The sequence below is a fragment of the Gallinula chloropus genome (genome assembly GCF_964237585.1).
Source record: "Gallinula chloropus genome assembly, chromosome: 8".
Classification (NCBI taxonomy): Eukaryota; Metazoa; Chordata; class Aves; order Gruiformes; family Rallidae; genus Gallinula; species Gallinula chloropus.
In genome coordinates this window covers 14,931,933-14,941,002 of record NC_140093.1, presented here as the reverse complement: position 1 = coordinate 14,941,002, position 9,070 = coordinate 14,931,933, and the positions used below count along the sequence as shown (strand labels likewise).

The following is a 9,070-nucleotide window of genomic DNA, read 5'->3' as shown; positions in this document are numbered from 1 at the left end:
ACGTCAGGAGGCACTTTACAAAAAATTTAGTGACTCCTGCTGAAAGGTGAATGATTAACCCGGTTTCAGGAGAGGGGCTGTTAGTGCTCCCCTTAAATATAGGAGTTGTCAGGGGGGCTGTAAAGGGGTCGTAAACTCCCCTCTCCTAAGGGCAGAAGTTGGCACATAAAATCAAGGGTCCCGGGTGATTGCTTTAACCAAAATGCGGTTTTCCTGGTCTCGGTCCGTAACTCAACTGGCGGGTTTTATTCTGCGGGCGTTACTCAAGGAGCAAATGCTGTAAATCGGGGATGGGGTCCCAGGCTTGGCAGACAGCTGGCAGCGAGGGAGGTGTGGGAGTGTGTCTCTATCTTAGCTCTGTGCTCGTTCTCGTTCATCTCCACTTGGAGGAAAAGTGCATTTGTAGTTTATATATGTATTTTGGAAGGAGGTTTTTGGATGCCGGCATTTCCTACAACTCTCTCTGTAGCGATTGAAGGGGACACTTGAAGAAACAAACCAGAAAAGCCACCTCAAATGCCATTTTACCACCTTACTTTTTGTTTTCCTCTCCCTCAGTCTCTCCCTGGCACATGCTGCCGTGAGCACCTGCCTGCCCGCAGCACTGCCCCTGCCCTTCCTCCGCTGGAGCAAGCCGAGCCCGGTGGAGACCCCCGCGGGCCTTTCACCCCACGTTTATCCGCCCCCACAGGGAAGGCTTCTGCGGGGACAGGCGGGATGTTTGGAGAAGCTCTGGTCCCCCGTGATTTCTATGGAAAAAGGGCTGTGTTACCCCCCCAACACACACGCACACCAACCCAGATGTGCTCCAGATCCTTACGTGCCTAAAACGCTTCTCCTGTGCTTGCTGGTCCACACACACATCCATGGCCTAAGCCTGGGTAGAGGATGCTGGGGAGGCAGCCAGTCTCCCCTTCGCTGCCTTTCCCCTCCCGCGGCCTGAGACACCCTCGCCTCCCTCTCACGCACCCGGGGCTTCCTCCCACAAAGGCTCTTTCAGGTGTTTGGATGAGCAGACACATGGGAAGTGTTATTATTTATAGCACCATCTCTCTGCTCCGATTAAGCGCCGTCTAAATATGAATTCACAGTATAGACAGCTAGTCTATAATTTGAATTAAAATCCCCCCAACGAGCCCGTCGCTGGGAGAATTCTGAAATCACAAGCCTAAGTTGACACAATGAGCCCATGGTGTCAATAAACCATGGACGAGATGGAGAGATTGTCACTCCAGACCATAACAGTTCTGAAAGTGTCATTACCGTCTGTCCTGTCAATGAGCTCCAAATTAAGGACTATGAGGAACAGCGAGATAAAAGTCACCGTCTTGGCTCCATTATGGGCGATCGTGTCAGTGATCTGAGAATCACTGGAAAGGGCTTTTTTTTTTTTCCCCCCTTTTTTCCCTTTTTTATTTTTTTTAAATGTACTTTTCAAACCATGCCTCGGGATGCCAGGGTTTGAGGTGCGCTGAGGAGAGAAGCAACCTTGAAGCACCCCAGGCTGTGCTTCAGGCGTTCCCATTGAAACTGCCAGAGCTTCTTTGGGAAACGGTGTGAATTCAATGGAGGAGCCAGAATAATTCCATCAAAACTGCGCTGGGGCCAAAGAGGACTTCATTTGATTTGGGCGACACGTGTGATCCCATGAACAGACACTTTTTTACACCATTATTTTCTTAAGTCAACACAAAGATGGTGAAGGGGAAAGAGGGGAATAAAATAGAAGCCTCATCTTTAGCGAAAGACAATACATCTCTATTTGAGATAGCCCCTTCCAGGCGCTAAGACTTTCAGAAAATGTCCCCAATGCCTCTCTCCTGCGAGCCTGAGAGAGTTAAGGGGACTTAGCCAGGAATTGGAAACCTTCAATTCTGGATTTTTGTGCCTTTGTGGGTTTAAGCAAAGCAGTTAGCGTTCTTCAGGAGGGGTTTTGTGTTTAATATACATGAGTTCATTCAACGACAATGGGAAAAGAAAACTCATTTGTTCTTATAAAACTAGGAAGGAAAGATAACTTTAAATAGACTGCCAAAAAGGATCCTGCTCGAGGGGGTTGCCTTGCCGCTAAAGGGCCTACATTCAACTGTAATTTCTCCCTGTTATGTTGTGCAGTAATTCCTGAGTTTATCCTCGCCACTGGTGTTTGATTTTCTGATTTATTTTTAAGGTCATGTAAGGAAAAGTACGGGCTTCAATTATACTCTCCTCTGGGAAGGAGGTCTGGGGAGTGTTATTTTAGATGCAGGGAAAAAATCGCAGAGACTTTGAGGAGGTTGTTGGCTATTTATGAAGAGTCCTGGAAGCGTGTTTGGACAATCGGCTTCTTCGTTTATCGAGAAGCCTTTTGAAAGCGACTTTGGGAGGTGGGGTGTGTGTGAGCCGGCTTTGCTGCTGTTTATTCTGTGCGTTAAACTCGTCCCAGGATCTGAGCTTTTTTTTTTTTTTTTAATTTCACTTCTCGTAGCACTGGAGAAAGGTGGAGCCGGCTCTTTTTCTCCCCCCCCCCCCCCCCTTTTTTTTAAAAAAAAAAAACTTTTTACCCTCCCCACAATTTGCTTTTTAACGCCTATTCCCCCCACCCCCCAGCAGCAGCGCGTTCATGCATGCGGGAGGGGAGGTGGCAGAGGGGCCGCTCGGAGGGCACGGCCGGTACCCGCCGCCGCGGGCGGGCTACGGGAGAGACCGGCCACGCAGGAGAGCCGCGACCGCTTCCCCCGGCTTCCCCCGGCGTACCCCCGGTGCCCCCCGGCGCCCCCAGGCCCCGCGGCTCGGAGAGGGCTCGGGCTGTGCGCTGGCCGCCCGGCCGCACGTGTGCTCGCCCTGAGGTTTCATTAGGGAGAAGAAGGATGAAAGGGGAGGCCGGGAGGAACGCGGAGCTCCCTCTGCATTCCCCGGCTTTCAAGGGTCCTTAGAGCCCTTGAATGAAATTATTGGGCGAAATGGGGTCTGGCGGGAGCGGTTGTGACTCGCCCCCCTCGTTGGTTTGTACGTGTAATGCCACTTCTAAGAGTGACAATCGGGCTACTTGCTGGACAGGCAGGGACAAAAAGGAGATTAAACCGTTTTAAATAATAATAAAAAATATCCAAAACGTAAGCAGAGTGGATTACACTTGCTCCAGCGCCTCGGTTCCCCCCAGATTCTATAACAGTCGCCCTCGGGCCTCGCAGAGAGGGTGGCCCGGGCCGGGCCCGGGCAGCGGTGGGGAGCCCTGGTGGGGCGCGGGCCGGGCGCGCCGCCGCCCCTCCCCCCTTCCCTCCCCCTCCCCCCCCCCCCTCGGCCCCGCCAAACTTTTGAAGTTTTTTTTGAGCTGCTTTCCCCACCACCACCACCCCCCCAGCGCCCGGCGGCTGTCCCTGGGTCTCCCCCAGTCACCGCATGAGAGATTTGTCTGAGGAAATCTCGCATTTTCCCGACTTCGGGAGCGTGTAGGAGGCAGGGGATTGGCGGCTTTGGAGGGTCGGGCAATGGGGCTACCTGCCTCCTGCACCATCCGTGGCCACTACCCCTTCCCTGGGTCGGTACCCACTCCAAATGGGTTTTTTATTCTAGCCCATTTTAGGGTGCATCTCCCCAACTCTTTCTCGGGACATTAACGCGAACGCACCATGTGATAACTGAAAGTCCCCAGAGATTTGGGTATAGTTAGTGCGGTGGAACTTCCCTGGGTAACTTCGGCTTCCGAGGGCTGGGCTGTTACAACGTCAATGGGGCAAGAGGAAATTTCTCTGTATATTTTCGTCTTAGCTTTTTTTTTTGCTTTTTTTTTAGCTTTTTTTTTTAACGTAATGAAATTAAAACTTTTGGAGCTCACAGTTGACATTTTGCAGAAAATTGAGTTATCAAGGCAGTAATTATTTCACAGGGAGATAAAACTCTCATAGCCCTAACTGTCAAATAGGGCCCTTTTCAGATTTTAATTACAAAATAAAATTAGTCTGCTCTTCCTCGGAAGGGTTTGTGAGTGGCTAAACAGAGCTTTCCCCAATACTGGTGGTCGTCAAACTCTGCTAATTAGCAATGCTGAGAAATTCCAGTTAACAAGGACATTCTCTAAGTCTCTGCAGGTTCCCTGCCGTTCGCCTTCATTTCCATAAGAAGATTAAGAGTGGAGGGGAACACACTCAAATGCAGATGCAGAAAAGAAGCGTTTTTAACAAGCATCATAATAGTAAGATGCTTGGCTAGTTCTCACCTAATTACTGCAAGTTAAACCTCTATTTGCAGCGAAGGACAAAAAATGGAGCTGCAATCTCCCATCTCCACAAGACTGCTTAATAGTTTGCTTTAGATTGGTTACTAGTAGGTTCAGGAAAAAAATAATATGAAAATGCGTATATTCTTTCCGATACAGTTAACACGATAGGTCGTATCCTTAGGGCTTTTAGAGAAATCGGCGAGTATTAGAACAATAAATACATAAAATCCAAGTCGTTAACATTCATTTTCTTTTAAAGAAACTCATAACCTGGAAATAAGAGTGCGTGTGCCGCAGAGCCCATCACTGAGAACATTTGCAGACTATTTGTTTAATGTAAGCACTTTTCATTTCCATAAATTATACCAAAGGCAACGATTTTTTAAATCCACTCAGATTAAACCATCCCTCCGCAGGCCTCCCTTCCAACGTGGCTATATTCTTCCCGAGAGTGGTGGTGGTATTGTCATTAATACAGAAAAATCAGGGACCATTTCATCTTTTTTTTTTTTAAAAAAATGTATTTATTATTTCATAGCCAACATCCCGGTCTCCCTCTGCTTCCCTCTGTGTGTGGACGTATTCCCAACGAAGCACACCTCCATAGCCAGAGGAAAGGAAGAAAATGCTCCAAAAGACCATCGCCCGCACCTTATTTTCTCTAGTGCATTATTATGTATATATACCAGATAGTTTATTGCACCGATAATTAAAACAGTTAATTAAAACAGAGCTGTAAATACTCCCGATAACACAATTGTTTGCCATTTCCCATCCTTTATTCGTGTGATAAGTGCAATTAGGAAAGGGCCAGGCCCCGAAAGGCCTCCAGCGTGCTCAGGGCAGCCCACGCTGCCCTGATCCTGCTCGGAGCCCCGGGCTGTGCACCCCACGCACCTCCTGCAGCTATAGCCGGAGCAAAAATAACGCTTTGCTTGGGCACCACTCAGTTCTCCTTTTATTAAGACGAATAAACACCAGTTACCTTCCCAGCCCCCACCCCCCGAAATTAATTATTCCTAAATTTTTTAGGGGAGGGGGTAAGGTCATCAACTGCAGACCAGAGGGGAGAAAGTAAACAGCCGCCGTGCCCTCAGGAGTGTCTGGACAATCAGAATCCGTTTATATCCCACATCTCGTAATTTGCACCTATTTTTCGACGGTTTAACCTATCACTTATCTACGGGTTATATATACATTTTCCAATTAAACACATTAAACCCGATAGGATTTATTTGCATAATCCACACGCAGAAAAAAAAAAAAAGATGCATTCTTGTTCGCTGGCGGTTTTTTATTATTATTATTTAGATTGGGTGTAATTGCCCGGTCCCTTCCCCCCGCCCCGGCTCCCCGTCCCTCTCCCGGCTCCCGGCGGCGCCTCCCCGCCCGGGGCGCGGCCGGGCCGGCAGGGGGCGCCGCAGCGCCGCGGCTGAGCTCGCGCGGGGCTCCGGGCGCTGCCCCGGCCCCCCGCTCCGGGGTCCCCGCCGCCCCTCACCCCCCCCCTCCGGCTTAACGCCGTCAGGGGGATCGGACCGAAAGGCGGAGCAGCCCCGTCGAGGCGGGGGAAGGCACGGAGCGGAGCGCGGCTCCGCGGATGGGGCGGGCGCGGCGGCAGCGGCGCGCGTGGAGCGGGACAAGGCGAGCGGCTCCCCCCTCTCCCACTCCGCGTCCTCTCTCCCCTCCTTCCTTTGTCGTCAAGTGCGGTTTAGCAACAAAGATCCCAACAAGAGAGTGGAAGTAAACTTAGCCGGGGCTTTGTGCGGCCCGTGTAGTGACAACAAGAGAAACAAAACTACCTATTTGTAGCGCCGGGCCGCGCTCCCCCCGCGCTGCGCGCCCACCCAGCGCCGCCGGCGCCCGCACAATGGGCTCTGGGTAACGTTACGCCGCCGGGTCCGGGCGCGCCCCGGCCCCCTCCCCAGCCCGTGCAGAGGGTGTCCCTGCCTGGCTTTGTGTTCTGCAGGGATGGCGTTTGGGGGGGGCTGTGTTTGCACTGGACACCTCCCATCCTACGAGGCCGGAGGCTGGAGGGAAGGGTTGTGCGTTGTGTGCCGCGGCTGGAGTAGAGCAGGGCCCTGGGGAAGGCCGGGAGGAGGGCACAGCCTCTCCCCGGGCTGTGCGGTGCGAACTCGGCTCTCCGGCGGTGGTAGGCAGCAGGACGGCCCCGGAGAGACGCCGCGCAAGACCCGTCTGGAGGGGGGTCGGGGGAGCCCTCCCTTTTCACGGGGACCCCACGGCGGCCAGGGCTCGACACGCTGGGCCGGTCTGGACAGGGCAAGCGCCGCACACTCCCAGGGCCACTGGCAAAGGGAAGCGGGGGCCGGGGGAAAGCCTTGCCCGCTCCTCTCCCCCCATGGCTTCTCTCATCCCCAAGCCAACACCAACTTTAAAAAAAAAAAAAAAAAACCCACGTAGCAACAATGCTGTTTACCCACTTCCTCCAAAAGGCGTGTGTGACCTGTTGCTGGAAGGGGAGATACAAAGGCTTCCCAGTGGCTGCCTGGGCCGCCTCCGGGCCCGCCTCCCCCGCCGAGCCGTCCCGGCGGCTCCGAGCCCCCGCCCCGTTTCATGCAAAACCAGGGGTAGAGACTTGTCCTCAGTGGCGGAGCCGCCGCGCGCTGATTGGCCGGGGCGAACACATTTATTCCCTGACAAGCCCCCATCACATGGATGGTTGTCTATTAACTTGTTCAAAAAAGTATCAGGAGTTGTCAAGGCAGAGAGAGAGAGTGTGTGTGTTTGCAAAAGGGGGTAAAGTAGTTTGCTGGCTCTTTAAGACTGAGGTGGAGAGAGAGAGAGAGAGAGAGCGCGGCAGGCAGAGAAAAGGGAAAAAGGAGGAAGAAGTTTTTTAAAATCAAGGCTCCGGCGGTAATAATAGCAGTTATTGGCATTATTAATCCATCAGCGAAGAGGAAGATCCTGATCTTGATCCAAGTGTGGTTTTGGGGAGTCCCCCTCCCCCCTTTCCTACCCCTCCCTAGGAAAAAAAAAAAAAAAAAAAAAAGTCCGGCTTGGGACTTCGCTGCGGCTGCTCCTCGCTTCTCTGCTCAAGGCTGGTTCCAGGCAAAAGTAGTTTGAATGTACAACATGATGGAAACCGAGCTGAAACCTCCCGCCCCCCAGCAAACTTCGGGGGGAGGCACAGGCAACTCCAACTCGGCCGCTAACAACCAGAAGAACAGCCCGGACCGGGTCAAGCGCCCGATGAACGCGTTCATGGTGTGGTCCCGCGGCCAGCGGCGGAAAATGGCCCAGGAGAACCCGAAAATGCACAACTCCGAGATCAGCAAGCGGCTCGGGGCGGAGTGGAAACTTTTATCCGAGGCGGAAAAGAGACCCTTCATTGACGAAGCCAAGCGGCTCAGAGCTCTGCACATGAAGGAGCACCCGGATTATAAATACCGACCCCGGAGGAAAACCAAGACCCTCATGAAGAAGGATAAGTACACGTTGCCAGGGGGCTTACTGGCACCGGGCACAAATACCATGACGACTGGGGTAGGGGTTGGGGCCACCTTGGGAGCTGGGGTGAACCAGAGGATGGACAGTTACGCGCACATGAACGGCTGGACCAACGGAGGCTATGGGATGATGCAAGAGCAGCTCGGCTACCCGCAGCACCCGGGTTTAAACGCGCACAACGCGGCACAGATGCAGCCCATGCACCGCTACGACGTGAGCGCCCTGCAGTACAACTCCATGACCAGCTCGCAGACTTACATGAACGGATCGCCTACCTACAGCATGTCTTACTCCCAGCAAGGGACCCCGGGCATGGCCCTGGGCTCCATGGGCTCGGTGGTCAAGACGGAATCCAGCTCCAGTCCCCCCGTAGTCACTTCCTCGTCTCATTCAAGGGCTCCTTGCCAAGCTGGGGACCTTCGGGACATGATCAGCATGTATCTACCAGGTGCTGAAGTACCAGAACCAGCTGCCCCAAGCAGACTTCATATGTCCCAACACTACCAGAGTGCACCTGTTCCTGGCACAGCCATTAATGGCACACTCCCTCTATCACATATGTAAGACAAAGGGGCTGGGGGGGGGGGGGGAGCGGGGGGGGGGGGGTGGGGGGAGGGAGGAAAACTAAACAAAACAAACAACAAAAAAACTTTTATTAGAAATTCTGGACTTTTTTTTTTTCCTGGACTATTTTTGTACAGAGAAAACTCGGGGGGGAGGGGGGGCAAAGGGGAGGGGGGGAGAAATTAAACCGACAAGGAACTTGTATAGATCTCGGAGGGGAAGCAACTACACAAAACTTTTAAAAAGTTCTAGTGAAAACGGTAGGAACTTTGCAGAATGTTTGCAAAAGTCTTTACCAATAATATTTAGAGCTAGACTCAAAGAGCGAAGAGGAAAATGTTTTAATATTTGCAGGCAACTTTTGTACAGTATTTATCAAAAGAAACATGGCAATCAGAATGTCCATTGGTAATATAGGGAGAAGAAAAAAAAAACCAACCAAACCCTCGCGAATTTGCCAATTATTTTTTAAAAATAGAGTCTACTTGGAGCATTGTGGCTTTGGCAGCTGAATTTATAGCAGCTGTGAGAGGAGAGGAAATTATTTTACAGCATTTGGACATTTAAATTGTTTTAGAAATTGTACAAAAGACAAAAACGGTAGGATGAGTACTTGCGAACCATGGGCTTGGTTTGCTGTAAAAGGGCAAACGTTTAGATTGTACTAAATTTTTTTTTTTTTTACTTCTTGTTAAAAAGCAAAAATTGCCATGCAGGTTCACACGCCGTTTGTTAATTTATAATAACTTTTTGTTTCCAGACTTCATCCTGTTCAAAGAAAAGAAAAGGAAAAAAAAAATACAAAACACAAAACCCTGAAATTACTGTGTTTGAAATATT

The 9,070-nt window shown here is 51.4% G+C and overlaps 1 protein-coding gene across 1 annotated transcript; it reads left to right on the top strand.

Moving 5' to 3' along the window:
* Positions 1-7,282: 7,282 nt before the first annotated feature.
* SOX2 (SRY-box transcription factor 2) lies at positions 7,283-8,230 on the top strand (the record flags this gene model as incomplete). The annotated part of the gene is made up of 1 exon (XM_084267287.1): positions 7,283-8,230. The coding sequence occupies one exon, from the start codon at positions 7,283-7,285 to the stop codon at positions 8,228-8,230; it is 948 nt and encodes a 315-aa protein (XP_084123413.1).
* Positions 8,231-9,070: the final 840 nt, after the last annotated feature.